We start from the raw sequence: 21044 nt of genomic DNA on the forward strand, positions 1-21044 counted from the left end.
AGCAATAACGATATATTTAGTGAAAGAAATCAATAGCGATTTATTTCTCATTTTTATCCCATTTTCTCCCTAATTTACGCGGCTAATTACCCAACCCTCTCATTAGGACTCCCCCTAATGAGGACTAGCACACGCTTCCTCAGACACATGTAAAGTCAGACTCTGCCTCTTTTCTCAAAGAAAATCTCAGCGACTCGGTTCTGATACATCAGCTCACAGATGCAGCAGCCTTGTGCTGATCCACATCACCCTAGGAGTGATGAGGGGAAAGAAGAGCGCCATCTACTGTACTACTGTACCCACCCAGAGAGAAACAGCAAGGACAACTGTGCTCTCTCAGGGCTCCGGCAGCTGATGAAGCAAGCTACATGAACAGGATTCGAACCGGCGATCTCCTGATCATAGTGGCAGCGCTTAGTACAGCCAGCGATATTACTGTTAGATAATACTGATAGCACTAAGGAATAGAAATACCCAACCATAAGAACTAGATCTAGATCTAAAACTAATCAATAGTGTTTGTACTAAAAGTGTCCGAATAGTCGATTAGTCAACGATTAATTCTGTCATGTCCTCGATAAAAACAGCTGAAAATAGCATTTTAATGCAGTTCAAATGTCCAGAATTCGCTCTTTAAATGTAGAAAACGTAGCTATTTTGTGAGGAATTGTGTAATATGTTGTGTTTAGGCTTTTTTTTTTGGAGACGTATTGTGTTTCTGTCCTCAGTACTACTAGTTAACGATTAGTCGACGATTAACATTTGGAGTTTATAATCGACATTATCGATTATATTGACTAATCGTTGCAACCCTAGTCACAAGATGCAATAGCAATAGTACTAGAAATAGTACACAGCAATAGTAATGCAACTGTACTATGATTAATATTACTAGATGTACTAAATAAAAGTAATGAGTAAGTTAAGAACATTTATCGTCATGCAATGGCAATAATGACTGCTACTAGAAGTGCATAACGACAGTAGAAGTGGTAGTAAGTAATAATAATAATAGTAATTACTAGTACTAAGCAATAGTACAGCCCATACTAAAAAAGCTATAGTATTTTTCTAGTACTATATAGCATCAGTACAGTACTTTTAAGCAATAGTATTAAATACTATTAGTACAGGTTGTACTAGTTGTTCTTTGGCTGTATTGTCTGCAGTGAAGCCCAGTGGACTGAACTAAAAGCAAGATAGTGATTTTTTTATTGATTTTTAATCTCTCTCTTTCTCTCTCTCTCTCTCTCTCTCTCTCTGTCTATCTTTCTCTTTCTTTCTCTGTAGGTGGAATATTGTGAGGACAGCGTAAAAGGTTGCACCTTATCCCCAAATCTGGCAACAGAGGTGAGCATCCATCCATCTGTCCCTGTATATCTCTGTATATATATATATATATAGCTCTGCAAAAAATTAAGAGCACTTAAAAAGGATCAAACCAAACCGAACTGCTTGAATTTTTGCACCAGGAGTAAAGCAGCATAAAGTTATCCAAAAGCAGTGTGTAAGACTGGTGGGGATCTTTTTTCTGAATCTTTTTTTTTTAGTTTTTTTTTTTTTTAGTTTTTTTCAGTCATTTCTCATTTTCTGTAAATAAATGCTCTAAATGAGAATATTTTTATTTGTAATTTGGGAGAAATGTTGTCTGTAGTTTATAGAATAAAACAACAATGTTCATTTTACTCAAACATAAACCTATAAATAGCAAAATCAGAGAAACTGATTCAGAAACTGTGAATGTGCTCTCTTCATTTTTTACAGAGCTGTAGATATAAATGTAATATATTTTGTATATATCAGTTCTGAGCTGAGAGAGAGAGAGAAAGAGAGAGAGAGAGAGGCAGGCGTACAGCTGTGTGCGCCGGCTGCCACCTGTGAGTGGCAGGTGGAACGTTGGGTTTTGTGGTTCTCTGTGTGACTCTGCATCTCTCCACCTTCATTTCCCCCACGTATCACCTACACCCACACTGCCTCCCCGGGTCCACCAGAACCAGCCTGAACCGGTTCCACAATCTGAATAAAATTTTATCTACCGAAAACAAATCAATATCAGAATCACAGTGTGAACTATAATCAGTTAGAGAACAGTTAGTTATACAATTAGAATCCAAATCAGTTCTACAATCTGAATCAGTTCCACAATTAGAATACAAATCAGGTCTCAAATCTGATTCAGTGCCACAATTAGAATCCAAATCAGATCTAAAATCTGAATTAGTTGTACAATTAGAATCAGAATTAGCTCTAAAATCTGAATCAGTTACACAATCAGAATCAGTTCTAGAATACTAATCAGTTTTATAATCAGAATCAGAACCAGTTCTACGATCTGGATCAGTTCCACAATTAGAATTAGAATCAAAATCTAAATTTAGAATTAAGATCAGGATCAGTTGTAAAATCAGAACAAAATCAGAATCAGTTCCAGAATCAGAATTGGAGTCAGAATCAATGTTAGAGTCAGATTCAGTTCTAGAGTCAGAATTAGAATTGGAGTCAGATTCAAAATCAATTCTAGAGTCAAAAGAATCTGAACTGGAATCGGAATCATTTGTGAGATCAGAACAAAATCACAACCTGCTTCAGAATCAGAACTGGAGTCAGAATTGGGATTTATTGAGAATGTTTGAGGTTAATCTGAAATAGTGTAATAATCTGAACTATATTTATGTGTGTGTGTGTAAACGCGGTGTGTGTGTGTGTGTGAGTTTAGCGCGTGTGTGTGTGTTTTGGTTGAGCCGGCGTGGGACGGGCCCGGGTTTAAAGAGCCGCGCGCTCACCGCTCATTGGAAGAGAGAAAGCGAGGGAACGAGAGAGAGAGAGAGAGAGAGAGAGACGAGCTGAGGCTGACAGAATGAGAAAAGAGGAGGCCTCACTCTCACTCTCTCTTTTTCTTTCGCACTCTTTCTTTCTTTCTGTCTCTTTCATTCTCTTGCCCTCTCTCTGTTTATATATATATATATATATCAGTTTCATTTGTTCCTTCTCTCTTTCCCTTTATCTCTCTCTCTCTCTCTCTCTCTGTTCTGAGTGAGAGGCGGGGCTGTCCAACTTTCTCGGTCATTTGAGGTAACAGGAGTAAAAGTGAGTGGTTCATTCACATGCGCTTGTGTGTGTGTGTGTGTGTGTGTGTGTGTGTGTGAGTGTGTGTGTGTGTGTGTGTGTGTGTGTGTGTGTGTGTGTGTGTGTGTGTGAGCACGTGGTACAGTGTTTATGTACTGGAGTAATCTGTAGTGTGGGCAGGACGGCGGCAGGTCTCAGTGGCGGTTGGTTCCGTGTTTGGCAGGTCGGCTGCTACCGGGTCGGGAGAACCCTGCCGGTCTGACCCGGCCTCCACCCCACCGGAGGGGGCGGAGCTTAGTGGCTGTTTCGTAAATAGCCAGGAGTTTAGTATGTTTACATTTATTACTTCTCTAATTCATATTACATAATAATCTAATTCATGGCTTATTACTCAGTATCCACTATGAATTATTATCCACTATTTATAATTCAGTCTCCTAAATTATACTCATATAGAGGGAAAATTAGTGTTATTTAATATATCAAAAACACACATACAAAAAAAGGTTACATGACAGGCTGTGTGGCAGGTTGCGTGGCAGGTTGAGTGGCAGGTTGAGTGGCTGCTCCTGCAAACCTGAAAACCTGAGTACATACTTTTTCTGGCCATAAACAATAAAAAAAACACCTTATATGGTTAAATCTGCTAATTTCATTGCATTTTACCACCTCGTTACACATACAAAGAAAGGTGCATGGCAGGTTGTGTGGCAGGTTGCGTGGCAGGTTGCGTGGCAGGTTGTGTGGCTGCTCCTGTATCGTAGTCGTCGGCCGATTAATGAATGAAGAGCGAGATTTCAGCGTTAAAACACCCCGTTCCGCTGTTTACCAGAACAGGCAGGTGTGCCGGCTCTGAGAGCTGCCACTGACAGCGAGTACAGTAAAGTACTGAACGCTGCAGTCTGTTACCCTGTTACACAATTCTTATATCAAAAACATACATACAAAAAAGGTTGAGTGGCTGTTATTGTGGCAGGCTGCGTGGCAGGTTGTGTGGCAGGTTGCGTGGCTGCTCCTGCGCCGTAGTCGCCGGCTGATTAATGAATGAAGAGCGAGATTTCAGCTTTAAAATCCCCCGTTCTGCTGTTTACCAGAACAGACAGGCGTGCCGGGTCTGAGAGCTGCCACTGACAGCGAGTACAGTAAAGTACTGAACGCTGCAGTCACCGGAACGCGGCCGAGAACCCAGAGCCACATGAAAAGCGCCGGGTCGGAAAAGTGTTTCGTAACAATTGGCGTGGCAGGGCTGGAGGAATCCCCGCTGAATTATGGGAAAGGGTTAACACTGACCTAGTTTCTGTGGCAACAGTGAGTGGCGCATGACATCATGGCTGTAATTATAGCTCGGGACCGCCCTCCGGGCTGCGGTCATGTGACCGTGCTGTGTGTGTGTGTATAGTGAGGGTGTGTGTGTAGTGCAGGGGAAATGGTGTGAGTGTGAGATTTGTGTTTAGAGGAAGTAGATGGTTGGTTTTGGGTTTTTAAAGGCAGGTTTTAGAGCCGGCGCTGCTGCAGTGCTGCCGGATCTCCCGGCTGATATATATTACACATTACAGAGAGCGCAACAAACCCTAAATATACTGAGTTAAATAGAATTTTATAGAGTTTTCTGTATTTACGATGTATTTATTATTTTAATCTGTAATTTACTGTGGTTGTAATGTGGCGCTGTGTTTTAAGATTTGAGATGTTTTTATGACCATTCCTAAACTAAGAGGTAAGAGTCCACTTCAGTTCCTGATTCAGTTTCTCTGATTTTGCTATTTATAGGTTTATGTTTGAGTAAAATGAACATTGTTGTTTTATTCTATAAACTACAGACAACATTTCTCCCAAATTACAAATAAAAATATTCTCATTTAGAGCATTTATTTACAGAAAATGAGAAATGGCTAAAATAACAAAAAAAAGATGCAGAACTTTCAGACCTCAAATAATTTCTCAGTTAGATTTATGAGGTAGAGTCTCCTGGAATTCAGGTTTTCAGTTAACAGCTGTGCTGAACTCATCAAGCGTTAATTACTTGAATTTCTTGTCTCTTAATAAAGTGTTTGAGAGCATCAGTTAAAGTAAAGTAGTGAAGAGGTAGAGTAGCACAGTCGCGAAAAAATACCCTGAAAACTAATATAATGATGGAACTGGCACTCATCAGGACCAGCCCAAGAAAGGAAGAGCGAGAGTTACCCAACAGAGACTTTAGAAACCGCAAGTTAACAGCTCCCCAGATAAGAGCACCTTAATACTTCACAGAGTATTTGTGATCTGATTCATAATCTGAATCACCTTAGAATTCATTTAATAAATCTAATTTATCATTAGGTTTACTGTATTACTGTATAAATCACTGTACTGCAGCACAGTGTTACTGGTGCTACACAAAGCATGTGATATTTTGCCCTCATTTTAGTTCAGATTATGCAAACACACACACACACACACACACACACTCTCGCAAACACACACACACACTCTTCATCACAATTCTTGGAACTCTTCTTATGCTGGCATTTTCTTTCTGTGATTACAGAGGCCCCTACTTCCTGTTTTGAGTGTGTGTAAATGTCAGGTGTGTGTGTGTGTGTGTGTGTGTGTGTGTGTGTGTGTGTGTGTGTGTGTGCTAATTTGCACAGCGTGTCCCAGTTTTAAAGGCAGTTTTTAGCTGTCTCAGCACTTATATGACAGATCTGTAGCTACTGCTGTCATCATTACTCTCTCTATATTAAACTAAACGAGCAAAAGTATTGGGACACAACCCCATTCATTGTGTAATGTAGACTATATAACCAAATGCATTTTGACACCTGTTCAGTTGTTGTTGTTTTTTACTTAGACTATACTATTTAGACTATATATTTACACTATATTAACACTATAGAGACAAAAGTATTGGGACACAACCTTATTTATTGTGTTATGCAGACTATATCACCAAAACTAAGTATTGTGTTATATAGACTATATAGACGAAAGTATTGGGACACAACCTCATTCATTGTTTTATACTATACAGAAAAAAATATTGGGACACAACCTCATTCATTGTGTTGCACTTTTTAGACAAAATTATTGGGACACAATCTCGTTCATTGTGTTATGTAGACTATATAACCAAAAGTATGCATTGTGTATTGGGACACAACCTCATTCATTGTGTTATGTAGAATACATAACCAACAGGATGCATTGTGTATTAGGACACAACCATGTTCCTTGTTGTATATTATATAGACAAAATTATTGGGACACAATCTCATTCATTGTGTTATGTAGAATATATAACCAAAAGTATGCATTGTGTATTAGGACACAACCTTGTTCCTTGTTGTATATTATATAGACAAAAGTATTGGGACACGACCTCATTCACTGTTGTATACTATATAGACAAAATTATTGTGACACAACCTCATTTATTGTATTATGTAGAATATATAACCAAAAGCATGCATTGTGTATTGGGACACAACCTCATTCATTGTTTTATACTATACAGAAAAAAATATTGGGACACAACCTCATTCATTGTTTTATACTATATAGAAAAAAAATATTGGGACACAACCTCATTTATTGTATTATGTAGAATATATAACCAAAAGCATGCATTGTGTATTAGGACACAACCTCATTCATTGTTTTATACTATATAGAAAAAAATATTGGGACACAATCTCATTCATTGTGTTATGTAGACTCTATAACCAAAAGCATGCATTGTGTATTAGGACACAACCTTATTAATTGTTGTATACTATATAGACAAAAGTATTGGGATCTCATTCATTGTGTTGCAGTATATAGACAAAAGTATTGGGACACAACCTTATTCTTTGTTGTATACCATATAGAAAAACATATTGGGGCTTAACCTCATTAATTGTTGTATACTGTATAGACAAAAGTATTGGGACACAACCTGTTATGTAGACTATATTACCAAAAGCATTTTTGTATATTGGGACACAACCTCATTTACTGTTATATATTATATAGACAATTATTAGGACACAACCTCATTCATCGTGTTATGTAAACTATATAACCAAAAGCATGGATTGTGTATTAGGACACAACCTTATTTCTTGTTGTATATTATATAGACAAAAGTATTGGGACACGACTTCGTTAAATGTGTGCTTGTTTGCTGGTGTATGCACACACGTGAAAATTGCTGTGAGGATTGATGGCGCTCATCCTGAGGCAGGACTAGTGAGTTATTAACGACAGGAGGTGCATTTGCACATTTGTGTGAGCAATGGGTGCAGTTTAAAGCAGGTTAAAATGCTGCATGCATTAGAATGGGTGTCCATAAGTATTGGGACATGCAGTGTGTGTATACGCAGTAGTGTATACACACACACACACACACGTGCATGTGGCGCTGCCTGCGCGGTGTTCCTGCAGGAGTGTGTGGCAGCGCTGCCGCAGTTAATGAAAAATGAATAGGCTTGAATCTCCACGGCTGCGCCGGGCCCAGTGGCAGCCCAGCGGCCGCCCAGTGGCGGCGAGGCAGCGGCACTTCACCTGCCACTCCTCATTAATTCACATTAAACCCGTGCTCAGGGTCAGGCTTTAAACATCAGCTGGGCAGATAACCACCCGGCGCTGGCGTTTAGGGAAACGGGGGGGTGGTACACGTGACGTCTGTAAAGGAATTTGTCTTGTGTAGTAGCTACTATTAAGGCTTATGTAATATTAGCGCGAAAGGATAAAATTGAAATTATAATTCAAATTAGGTTCTATTTAGTTCCCTGTTGGATCCTCTATCCTGGATACAACATAAATGGGTGCAATATATTAGTATTCCGAAATTCTACTGAAATCCCTTTGATTATTTGATATTTTTTAGATAACTTTAGATTATATTAGATTATATTTCTTACATTCACATTGTGCATAACAGCAACCGTTAACCAATAGTGCTGTCCTGTAATTGGTGTGGTGTTTTGATGCTTTGAGGAGCATTTAGAGGAACACTTTTGATTGGTTGAGCGTAGATTAGAATCATTGAGTGAATCGGTTCAGGAATCAAAAGCAAATTGGAATCAATGATTCAAAACATTGTTTACGTGCCCATGTGATGATATCAGTTTTTGAGTTGGTGTAAATACAAACACAGAAGTGGGGAAACTCAGAGACGACACAGAGCTCTCCTAAAACACTGGATTATACTTCAGAACTTAAAACATAGTAATACAGCAGTAAATCTTACTTTGAAAGTTCTTCACCGGAGAGTGATGGCGCTACAGTTTTTACTAATGGTAGCATTTCTTTCTAGCGCTTTCTAGCTATTTTATAAATGCTTTATGCTGATGCTTTGAGGCATTTTTAAGTACAAGGCATTCGTAAGCGGGTTGTACCATATTAAAAGTAGTTTGTGCGAAATATAGTGCTTCGAGTTTCATGATTAAATAAATGATTTCTCGATTACTCTTTTTTTTTTTGCAATGAAGGAATCTTTTATTTCACTGCAGTTGGATTGAAGATTCCATACTCTACTCTAATCCAAAACATTGTCTGATTGTCTGGTTGTCTCATCCCAAAAAGGAACCCGGATTTGTTCCTAAAAATGCAAACAAAGTCATAGACGTTTTAAAAATCCATCCTGTTTGTCTCGGTCCAGTTTTCCAACTTGGCTCAACTGGGCAAATGATCCTTAAGTGCATGTATAGCAGTGAATGATCTCTCACCAGGAGGTTCACTATTCCAAAGGTCAAAAACTTGGGTCTAGATCAGGGGTATTTAAATAGAATTCAGTACAGTCCAGTTAGAGAAAATTTAGTCAGGCCAAGGTCCGGACTTTCGTCATTTTTAACTTTTTAACTTAACCCGTGAGGTTTTTTGAACTATGATGAAAAAAATGTATAATAATAATAAAATCCCTCTCTGGCGAGCTTTTGTTTACATTCCTCCCCCATCTCTCTCTGTCGCGCTCAGCGTGTCTTTAGTTTATGCCCGTTCTCATTTTTACGCCCGTTCTTGGGCTCCCCATCTCCTTATAAGGGTGTTTTTCCCCGGCCGTGTCCCAATTCACTAGCGAGGCAGTGGTAGTGTATTGGACCACGACCCTGACAACACGGGTTCCCACACCCTTCCTGCACAGATCTGATTGGCAGAGAAGAGCGTTTGGTGATCTAACAACACATGTGATTGGTCTGTGAGTTTACTGCGCCACAATAAAGCACGTAAACCGATTTAAATTAACAATGTTAGAATTAAATCTTTCTCAGTAGCTTTTATATCGGTTTGGGTCCGGACCTGGACCAGTGTCCGCCTTTTGGTGACCTCTGGTCTAGAATTTCCTTCAGGCGTTTTAATTGGTCCTTGCATTTTTATTGATTTTAATTGAAGCTATAGAAACATGTTGATATGATGTCTGGATGAATCTGTGCACATAGCATCTCTGATCGTGTTGCTATGAAGCTTCTGAGGGAGTAAAGAACAATAGCAGAGCAGCATCACACGCAATCCTGCAGCCCACAGTGCAACGGAGAGAGAGAGAGAGGGAGGGAGAGAGAGAGAGAGAGAGAGAGAGAGAGGGAGGGAGAGGTGGAGCGCTGGCCCTTTAAATCTGCCTCCATCTGAGCCCAACATATGGAGAGCTAATCTTAGCCTGACTCCTGAGAGCGAGCGGGCGAGCAAGGGAATGAGAGAATGAGTTCCCATCTCTCTATTTCTCTTTGCCCTTTTTGCCCTCTTCCTTTCTCCGTCCATCTTCATTCCCCCTCTTCTTTCCCCTTTCTCCTTTCCCTGTTCCCCTCTCTATTCCCCCTCTCCTCTGTGAACCTTTTTACTTTGTTTCTCATCTTCTGTCTTATGCTCTTTTCATCTTTCTTTTATCTCTTTTTTCTTTTTCTCATTTTCTTTCTCTTTCTTTAATCTTAGCTCTTTCTTGCTTTCTTTTCTCTCTTCAGCTTCTCTTCAGCTGCTTTCCTTGTTCTTTTCTCTTTCTTTTTCTGACTTTTCTGCTTACATTCACTTTTTGTTTCCCCCCTTTTATTTTATTTTCTTTTATTCATTCCTGTCTTATTTCTTGTCATTCTCTTGCTACCTTGTTTTTTCTTATCTTTGTTTTTTATGTATTCTCTCTTTGCTTTAACCTTTTCTTTTTGTTTCTGTTTCTCTGTTTCTCTTCCTCTTTCTTTTTTCCACCTCTTTTGTCTTTAAAGTATCTTTCTTTTTTACCTTATTTTATTTATTTTTTCCTCTCCCACCTCTTGCATCTCTTGTTTTCCATCTTTCCCTCCATTTCTCTTTCTGTCTCTATCTCTTGCACTCTTTCTCTTTTTCTTTAATTCCCTTTATCCTCTGTTTTCCTCATCTCTCTGTGTGTGTTTTGCTTATTCACCCATTTTTTCTTGCTCTGGCTCATTTACTCTTTACCTTCTTGTGTCTTTGTCTCTCGTTCTTTTTCTCCATCTCTCTTTCTCTGTAGCTCCCCTCTCTCTCTCTTTCTCTCTCTCTCTCTCTCTTTGTGAGTGGTGTATGGTGGGTGGGGGGATGGAGGGGGTGGGGATTCAGTGCTGCGTGCCGACTCGCACGTGCCGCGCACCAGCCAAGCCTATCTCTTTCTCTCTCTCTCTCTCTTTCTCTCTCTCCCTCTCTCTACACATGTATAAAGGGACACTTCAGGTCAGGTATAAAATGGTGTATTATATTTTTATGAAGAAAGAAAGGGAGAAAGAGAGAGAGATAGAGAGATGGTCTGTGATTGGTCAGAACCTCTTAATAAAGTGTTTCACACTGTAAACCAACCAAAATTTTGATTTTAGTGGTTCCAAATTTTGGTTCTTTCAGTTCTTTGGCCGTACCGTGATTTCTGTCAGCGTTTACAGCCTGTTCATTGGTCAGTGATGAACAGTGTGAGTCATGAGGGCAGTAATCACTCCTGACTGATGAATGATGAGGCAGAAATGCTGTTGTTTCTGTTATTTTGTCCAAATCTGATCGTGTTTTGGTTTTTGGTTGGGTGTGGAGGTGGTTGTCAGTGTTTGTTGTGCCAGTGTGTGTGTGTGTGTGTGTGTGTAGGAGATGAGTGGAGGATGATGAGTCAGGGCTGAGTGTTAAACTGAAGGAGAAGAACAGATAGTGACAGTGAGCTCCTCTATCTGCTCATCTTCACTCTACAGATAATAAACTCTACAGATAATCAGTGATGGAGATCTTCCCACAGATCACCACGGCTCACATCAAGGTCAGCCAGCATCACATCAAACATACGGGAGACGGAGTTACGAGGTTTAGTCTTGAGTGGTTTATTGGGTTGTTGGTTTGGAAAGATTGGTTAGATCCTGTTTGATTGCTGTATGAGTGTCGTATGTGTTTTATAACCATGTTATAACATACAATTTACTTATTGTTACTCATTTGGTGTGTGGTTTATATGGTACAATGAATAATTTAGTCTTGTATTAGATCATCTTTGATTGGTAAAAGGTTGACTAGATCAGCTTTGAGTGTATGAGTGTATTAAGTATGTTATAACTATGTAATAACATACAATAATACTTAATACATATGTTTACACATTTAGTGTACAGTTTATATGGTAACATTGTATGATTTAGCTTTGTGTGCTACTCTTGAGTTTTCAGAAATGTTGGTTAGATCCTTTTTGATTGCTATATGAGTGTCGCATGTGTTATAACCATGTAATAACATACAATTTACTTATTATAGATGTTTACATATTTAGTGTATGGTTTATATGGTTACAATGCAGGATATGTTAAATCATCTTTGATTGGTAAATGACTGTCATATGTATGTTATAACTATGTAATAACCAGTACAGTGTAAATTTTGTAAAAGTTGCATAAATTGGAGGTATACATTATTACATATATATACACAATTAAATTATTGGGTACTATTACTTCTTTGAGATTTTGCAAAGGTCAACTTGATCAGCTTTGAGTGTAATAAGTATACTATAAATATGTAATAACTTAATATAGATGTGTACACTTTTAATATATGGTTTATATGGTTACACTGCATGATTTAGCCTAGTGCCCTACACTTTATTTCAGAAAGTTTGGGTTAGATCAGCTTTAAGTGTTGTAATGTTGTTATAACATTGTAATAACACATGAAATACAGTAGGTATGTTTAAACTGTTACTTTTTAAGACTCGTTCCTACTAAATCATAATTTCTGTAGCCTAAAAAAGATGTTTAGGTGTTTACAATACCAGGATTGTGCCATATCATATCGTATTCATATGAAATAATATCGCCAAAATAATTGACACAATACAAAAAATATATTTATTATTGCTTTAGTTTTGAGGTAGATATTTGTTACACTGCATTACTTTTGTTACATTTACACTAAACAAAATGTATTTTGTTTAAAAATTCAATGTCCTGTCGTATTGCCAAGAATATTGTTATCGCAAAACAATACCTTTCAAAATTGTGATATTATTTTAGGGTCATATTGACCAGACTGCAAAAAATCCATTGGCAAAAACTAGACAAAATATATGAAAATTAAGACAAATATATGTATATTAAGCAAAAAAAAAAAATCTGCCAATGGGGTAAGCTAAATTTTCTTATTAAGATTTCTTACAAAAAGCAATGGCAAAGTCTCAAAATGAGTGAAGAAACACCTAAATCAAGCAAAAAAGTCACAGTTTTTGGACACGAGAATCAGAATAACTTGATTGCTGCTTGATTGGTCTTATTTTGAGTTCAAATGACTTAAAATAAGGTGCAAATCCTAAGTAAGAATAATTAAGAAAATTATCCCTAAAATAAGCAGAATAATCTAACACTTACACAATGCTTAGTAAGACAAAAAGTCTTATCAGAGAAGAAAATAAGATTTATTGCCTTAAATTTTGTAAATTTCACTTTTTGCAGTGCTCCCTTAGTTTACATTGATCTTGATTTGTACAATAAAAGTTGGTTAGATTAGCTTTGATTCTAAGTGCATCATATGTAAGTAATAACTATGTAATAACACTTATTAGAAATAGGGTTTATTTTTATGTTACACTATTAGGTCTATGTACTTTGTTTTGTACTATGTCTTGAGCGTTTTGTGTTATAACTCTATAATAAAAACAAGCTTCATTCTTGCTGTTATACATCTATAGAGTAATTTGTGTTATAGATCATAACTTAACACAGCATAATTGATTTGATATAGTTTAAAGACGACTGTAATAAATGGACCAATAGAATTGCTTTGGTAAAATCTTTTTGAATTTAATCCATAAAAGATTGTTTTTTTTTTCCTTCTACTAGTTGCTTCTACTTTCAGAACAGCGTAAATCCTGTATTTTCGAGTGTATTTTAGTGTGTAGGTCAGTATGTAAGGTCTTGGTTTCACATCCTTGTTCATTTCTTCTGATGATGCAACAAAACAAAGTCCTGTGACCTGAGGTTTGTGGCTTGGCCAGGTCATGTGATTTAATGGGATGTTGGGGGCTGTGCTCTTTTTAAACCTCTTTTTGTGCTTTTCTTTAAATATCTGTATCTATTTTATCTATATTTTTGGAGTGGTTGATGTAGCATATTGGATAAGGCCGTGCTAATGTACAACACTATAGGTCTTCTGGCTGTAGAACATCATCCAGATGTAAATCACTGAGGATTGAGTAGAGTCTAGAGTCTCCAACTTCTGCTTCCTGAACTATAAGCGAATTATTGGTCCAGTTTTACTTTTACAACCTTATCTGACGTAGTATTGTCTAGCAGTCAGTAAACTTCCATACTTTGTTAAGTTGTAAGTTCTGCTAGTCTGTTTGACTTTGCTTTGCCTTCTGTTTAGAGGAAATGCAAATGTCACTTCTACGTCCTTTTTTGTTTTTGAGGAAGTGGTAGAACTGTCCAGTGTGGCTGTTTATTAGTGTTGGCACAGAGGTGAGTTATGTTGACACAATGGACATCTTGTTTTGTTAATCAATTTCATGGAATGCATGGATTTTTTATGGATTTATTATTAAAATTTCCAATAATTTGTTTTCCTCAACAGCCACCCATAATTCCCAGAACTGCAGAACTCGGATTTAATTATTTTTACTTCTATTGTTATTGAAGTTAACTTCACTTTATTGTTTTTGGTTGCTTGAAGGCCAGTATATCTGAAGGCAAACAGCCGAGTCCTGTTGATGTGATGCATTTGTGCCTTTGATCATTGGAAATGACTCAGAGCGTAGTAATCACTGATGCTAGGGTGTGGTTCAGGGCATTAAAGAATAAAACCTCAAACCTGAAAATACTCTATTCTCATATATACACAGCTGTAGTGGAACTGCCACAGATAACAGAAGATCAGAAAAGGTTGTTATTTTCTTGGAGCACCATTCCAATAGCACACTTCCCTCTGCATTCCTAGTTGAAGTGGGTGTGTCTGGTGTCAAAGGACATAAAACATCAACATGTGGAGGACACGGTACCTTTTGAAAACAAGCTTAAGGACAGTATTCAAAAGAATTTGTATTGATACGTTGGGTTAAAATTCAAGAATTTTGCGTTTTGACTTGAAATGGGTTTGAACTTAAGTTTTGGCATGGTACTTTGGGATTAGTTAAGGATTGAGTTAAAACATTGGATTAGAGCTTTGTTTTAGAGTATTTTACTTTAGGTTAGAATTTGGTTTGGATAGTTTGGAATACTAATGTACTGAGTTGAGGACTGGAACATTAGGACATAGAATTTTAGATTTAAAGACAAAAAAGTTGGTTTCAAAGGGCATTAAATGAAGCTTTTGGAGGATTGGACTGAAGCAACTAGTAATGAAGTATAGAAGTATTGGTTAAGAGCTCTGGAACTCTGTATTTGGGGTATATGAGGAAAAATATACTGGAGCATTGGGTTTGAAGTGTCGTGGCATTTTTTAGTTTTTAGGTAAAGTGATGGAATTCTTTGTTGGAGGAATCTAGAGGATTTAAGTTCTAAAAAACTGGGTTGTTTTAGCATTGTTTTTAGTACTGGAGCATCATGTTAGAACATTGCAACTCAGAGCATTAAGTTTAAGATATAAAATTTTAGGCTAATACTTTGGTACACTGGGTTGGTATCTGAGCTTTTTGGCATGGAATTATATATAGTTTTGAGTTTTGGAGCAAAGAGGTCTTCAACTCTGGACTTTGAATCCAGTTTCAAGTCTCGGTAGTTAATTGAACACTTATTGTAACTGATTAGCCACTTTTAAGCCAGTTCTACCAATGATTACAAAAAACAGGACTGGAAAAACGATTCAAGGTCAAGATTTAAGAACCTCTGGGTGGATTGAATGGGAAAATTGTAAAACAAGAAAAAAGTACAGGAGACTTGGGTTGGGTTTGGGATAATTGGGCTCTGTTTTTAGGGTGTAAGCGCTAGCAGGTTCTCACCTCACTTGCGTCATTTTCACACGCTGGGGTGAAGAGCTGTCTGGGAGGTGGCAGTTCCCACACATAAAGGTGTTTTGGTTCTGTTGGGCATCACCTATTGGTTCTTTCTTTTGTTAGTCCTTAAGTTTCCTTCAGTTTGTTATTTTAGTTGTTGATCATATTGTTTTGGGGCACAAACCTGAGCTAAAAATTAGCAAATTTTAAAATATTTATGATACCTAATTGAATTCCTTGCTTTGTTTTATGTTCTTCGTTGTTCCGGTTAATCGGCAGCATCCCTCGCTTTGCCGTAGGAAGCCTGAGCTGCTTTTTGTGGCGGGAATAAAAGAAGTGCTGCGTCACTCGTGGAGGGAGGGATTGAGCGAGCTAGAGAGAAAAAGAGAGAGAGAGAGAGTGAAGTGGGAGGGGCAAGTGAATGAGCATTTATCTTTGTATATTTGTGTGGATGCAGGGTAGGCACCTTCATATTGTGTGGCATGACACACACACTGCCCACCCATATATATATATATATATATATATATATATATATATATATATATATACATAAATACATATATACACTCGGTTTGGTTGGCAGATTTTGGTGATGCAAGAGAGTGTTACCCCTCTCTCTCTCTGTCTCTCTCTCTCTCTTTCTCTTCGTTTCCCTGTGTTCCCTCGCTCTTCACCCACTTACCCACCACCAGTGACTGAGCACTTTTGCCTCTCCGCCCAGGCTTCCTTCAGTGTGTGTGTGTGTTTGTGTGTGTATATATGTGTGTGTGTGTGTGTTTGGGGTTGTCTAGTCTCTGCTGTACGAGTGCCAGTGTCGACTGTGCCAACCCCAGTGACAGGACCAGAGAGCGCAAGAGCGAGACACGTGAGAGACGCGAAAGAAGCGAGGGAAGCCAGGCAAGCAAGAGAAGCAAGAAAGGCTCACTCTCATCTGCCTGTCCAAAGCCGACACAGCACAGACAGAACAAGCGCGAGAGAGCTCCAGTAATAAAGAGCGAGAGAAACTATCAGAGAGCACCAGAATAGGGAAAAGAAACGCGAGAGAGACCGAGGGAGAGATAGCGAGCGAGAGATTGTTTGCCAAAGCCTTCCAAATAACAAACCCGGCCAGCGGCTCGCGAGGAAAAAGAGCGCGAGAGGAAGAGTGAAAGTGAAAAAGAGATTAAAGAGAGTGAGAAGAGGACTGAGCTTGAGCGGACCATGGGCAGGCAGCTAACTCGAACTGGAGCTGGAGCTGAAGCCGGCGCGAGAGCAACAGCAAGAGCGAGAGCAGGAGCGAGAGCAAGGGCTGGAGCTAAACAAGCCCGGTGCTAAGGAAGCAGGCAGGCAGAGCAGGAAGATTTAAAGGGCAGGGTAGGCTGGAGGTTGTTTTGTTTTGCGTTCGGAGCAGTTCGTCCGCCTCGTCTTTCTATTAGTTGTCTTTTCAACTCTACGGCTCTTCAGCTCTTCTGGAGCCTGTCATCCCTCCATCCTATCACATTTTCCCCTTCTCCTTCTCTTTCTTCTTCACGTCCTGGTGGACGAATTGCTGAGGACGAACCACCGAGGACAAGCTCTTGAACACAGCCGCTCGAGTTGCTTGAGACGTGTGCTTGCGCCAGGCAGCGACTGTTTCGTTTTGGAAAGATTATGTGTGCCTGATTGCGGTTCTTTGCTTCCTCAAGCCTTCCTCTTTCACTATCGCTCGCTGTCTCTGTCTTTCTCTTGGTGTTTTTCTTTTGGTCTCACTGGTGTTTCTTAGTGCCTCTTATTTTTGCATTCTCTTTGCTGTGCATCCAGTTTAACATCCACTGGAACGCTTTCTGTATACTCCTTTGGACAGGCTCACAAATATACATATATACATATAAATATTTATAAATATATCACATATATGCACAAACGCATATCCCATTTCTGTAAGCGACTGTCCGCCGCTTCGCCCAGAGGAAGCGTGGCACAGCGTAATAGCCTGGTATTGCTGTGTGATCCCTCAAACCGCTGCGTAACTCGGGAAGAGCTGCAGCTGTGTCTCAGCAAAATCCGCTGCGTTTCCGTCTCTCGCGCTCTGCATACGGTACGGATAAAGAGGTATTATCATTTCCAACAAAATGCCCTTTCCTATTTACACTCAGTGTTTCCGCCGAGCAAGGCGACGGCGCGTTGAGTTGGAGACCGAAACGGGCTAAACATGACAAGGCGATGACTAAAGTGGCGAAGCGGCTACTCTGAGCGTCAGCGATTGCAATTTGGTTTGTGTAATTCTCCTGTACAAGAAACGGAGCTGTTGGAATAAACGATATAAATATATATGTGTATACATATCTGTTTTTGTTGTATATATGAAGCGAGGGAATATTAGGCTAGAGCCGCAGCCGCCACTGCTGCTTCTGCTGCTGCTTTTCCTGCCGCTTCCCCTGCCGCTCTTCCTGCCACTTCTCCTGCCTGTCTGGCTTCCATTAAAGCCTTTATGTATTTTTTTTTGTGCTGCTGATAATTTTAGCAGCGAATATGAATGTGGTGGAAAGCTTGGAGAGACGAGAGAAAGGAGGCTGCAGGGAAGTCTGGAGAAACAGCAGAAACAGCTGCGTCCTCCATGTTGTCGAGCCAAAGAGAGAAAAGGAGAAGCCAGTGACAAAAAAATAAACACAATTCGAATAAATACCCAACAGCGGCTAATCTCTCGCTATATCTGTCTCATCTTCTTGTTTGAGGGGGCTAAGAAAAGAAGCGTATTTTGACGTTGAATTTGCTGCTTCCTTTCCGTCTTTCTTACAATCTTTTCCTGCCTTTCTTTCGCCGCCTAAGCGCCTGTCCCCTGTCCCCTCCTCGCCTGAGCCTGCCGCTAGCAGGCTGCCGGCCCGTCCACTCGCGTCCCTCCCTTCCCTCGCTCGCCGGCGCTTTCCTCCTCCATTCCATACTACGTGCCCAGTGTGAGTCAGATAATGGCCTCTCTCGCACTGCGCTAGCTGAAAAGCAGAGGGGGGAGGAGGCAAGAGGGACTGGGAGGAGGAGGAGGAGGGAGGGTGGAGGGAGAGAGAGAGAGAGAAAGAGAAGACAGGGGGGAGGGAGACAGAGAGAGAGAGAGAGAGAGAGCAAACGAGTATGAGTACAAGCGAGCGAAAGACACAGAGAGAGAAAGAAAGAGAGAGATAAAGAGAGGGAGAGGAGGGGTTTGTAGAGGCTAAGCGCAGTAGTCGGTCTGCGGACGCGAAAGGGTAGAGCGAGAGAGAGAGCGAGAGAGAGAGAGAGACACAGAGAGGGAATACAGAGAGAGGAGGAAGGAAGGGAGGAGCGCGGAGACATAATGTGAGGACGGCGACAAGAGAGAGCGAGAGATAGAGAGCGAGAGAAAAAGAGAGCAAAAGCGGCGGTGGCAGCAGCAGTGGTGGTGGCGGTGGCAGTGGCAGGAGGCGCAGGAGGAGGAGGATAAGGAAGAAGAGAAAGACAGACAGAGAGACAGACAGAGAGAGAGAGAGAGAGAGAGAGAGGGACGCAGGCGAGTGTGTGGGGGGAGGTGTGTGTGTGTTTGCGCGAGTGATCGAGCAAGTGTGCGCGTGCATGCGAGAGAGAGTGAGTGAGTGAGTGTGTGCGTGCGAGTGCCTGCGTGCGACCGACCGACCGACCTATCAAGTGAGTGAGTGTATGCGTGCGAGTGTACGAGTGTGTGTGTGAGTGTTTAAGTGTGTCTTGTGAGCGAGTGCATGTGTTGCTTGCCGCACTGACGGATTTACGGATTGACTGACCGACCGAGGCGAAGGGAAGAAAGAAAGAAGGAGAGAGAAAAAGAGAAAGAGAGGGAGGCTGCAGAAAGGAAAGAAAGAAAGGAAAGGAGGAAGCCCAGGTTAGCTTGTGACCGGCTTGTCTGTTCCCTGCACGGTGTCTCTCGGCATTTGTCGTTCCATGCACTTTTCCTGTCCACTCCTCCCTCCGCCGTCTTTTCCGTCTACCGACCGGACAGAACGATCAGCGTGAGTAGCCGGATTCTATCTGTTTTCTCTTTTTTCTTTGCTTTTGTTTTCGTTTTTTCTTTTATTTGTTCATTTTTTCTTTTGCCGGCTCCCTCCTGCTTTGTGGTTCTTGTCCAGGGCACTGGACTTCTATTATCAGTATACAGGTTGTTGTAAATAGTCTATATATATATAAATATATAGTGTATATATAAATGTGTGTGTGTGTCTATCCGTGTGGATTTGTGTTCAGCTGTCTGCTCCCAGGCACCCCCACCCCCTCCCAACATACACACACAGTGCACCCCCCCCCTGCCACCCCCCACCCTCCCTGCCGGTCTCGCTCTCTGCTTTGTGCTGTCATCCTTTCTGGATTGTATCTGTTGTGAGTGTCTGTGTGTCTGTGTGTGTGTACTATCACTGTGAGTGTGTATTGGGAGTGTGTGAAGATATGGATCCATGACAGAACTCGTGTGCTGCACGTTTTGTTTAAAAGGCTTCCACCCGCACACACACACACTCACTTGCACGCACACACACTCGCGCACTGCTTCGTTCACCGGCGAACGCTTTAAAGCCGGGTAAAACGAGTCAGGCAGCCCCATCTGGTTGGGCGTGTTGATGTTTTGGTAGTGCTGGAGTGTGTTGGAGTGTGTGAGAGCGGCAGGGCCGGGGCAAGCCACAAATAGTTGCTTGAACACGTGCTTTTTTTCCGCTCTGTCATCAGAGAGCGCTGGAAAGGTGTGTGTTTTCGGTTGCGTAGCGGTGCGCAAGTATTGCATAGCGTGAGAAAAATAAGCGGAATCTCGAAATCTAGGGCATAGTAGCTAATCTACGTTTAGTAGAATTACAAAGTCATACTTTGTTTGTGGTGCGCAAGTGTCTTCGTAAGGTTTCCCACCACTTACAAATAAAAAAAGAGGAAAACAAAAGTGTGTCATAAGAGTTGTGTGGTTTGGCCGCATGACAAGTGGGCGTTACGGTTTGTAAGCTACACTTATCTGCCCGGCAGACACATAATAGAACAGAGTTTCGTGAACTTCCACTTCTGTGTGGAAGACACAAGAAGACGCCGTGTAGAGAAGATGAATTGAAAGTGTTGAAATACTTAGAAGAACGGGCCTGTTTTATTAATAGATAACAATAACATGATTTAATGGATAACACATGCAATGATAACATGTGTAGTATAATATGTATGTAGTTTTGGAGGAACCAAAGGAGGATGGGTACCCTATCCTTTTTGAGTGTTGGTTCCTCACAAGGTTTCTTCCTCCACCTTTGAGGCCCAATTAGGTTTGTTTAACTTCTTGTAGACTTGTCACAATTAATTAGCATGTTCAGAAGGTTGGTCTGGTTGGTCTGAAATGTAACAAAATTGACAAATTAGCAAGGTGGAAAGTTTTTTTTAACAAAGATTATTTGTTTAGAACTAAGACTAAGTCCCTCTCAGCACAGTTGGCTGGTGACTAGAAACAACTGGCCCTAAAATGGCCAAATATTTCCAAAGTTTACTTTTTATATATTCTGAAAAGCTGGTTCTGCATTGCTCACCAGAACTGTCTGGTGCATTTGTACTCCCAAATGTTTGGTGGATGTTATTAATGAATGAAGTTAAATCTCTCCATTTTAGTAAATTTTAGCTAAGCTTTTTGTCACAACTGTAAGTTGGCATAGAAAGACAACTTAATTCATATCTTTTT

At 40.3% G+C, this 21044-nt stretch overlaps 1 protein-coding gene across 3 annotated transcripts in view; it reads left to right on the plus strand.

The window, feature by feature from the left end:
* Positions 1 to 21044, plus strand: part of tet3 (tet methylcytosine dioxygenase 3) — a 75423-nt gene that overhangs the window by 20009 nt on the left and 34370 nt on the right. For 2 of the 3 annotated variants that reach the window (XM_022664714.2, XM_049470686.1), the window contains one exon: positions 1291 to 1350. In XM_022664714.2, the coding sequence (XP_022520435.2) occupies positions 1291 to 1350 (60 nt within the window). Of the gene's footprint in view, positions 1 to 1290; positions 1351 to 17820; positions 19363 to 21044 lie in introns of those variants that run through there. The other variant, XM_049470685.1, reaches the window with a different exon arrangement.

The sequence above is a fragment of the Astyanax mexicanus genome, chromosome 22 (assembly GCF_023375975.1).
Source record: "Astyanax mexicanus isolate ESR-SI-001 chromosome 22, AstMex3_surface, whole genome shotgun sequence".
Taxonomy (NCBI): domain Eukaryota; kingdom Metazoa; phylum Chordata; class Actinopteri; order Characiformes; family Acestrorhamphidae; genus Astyanax; species Astyanax mexicanus.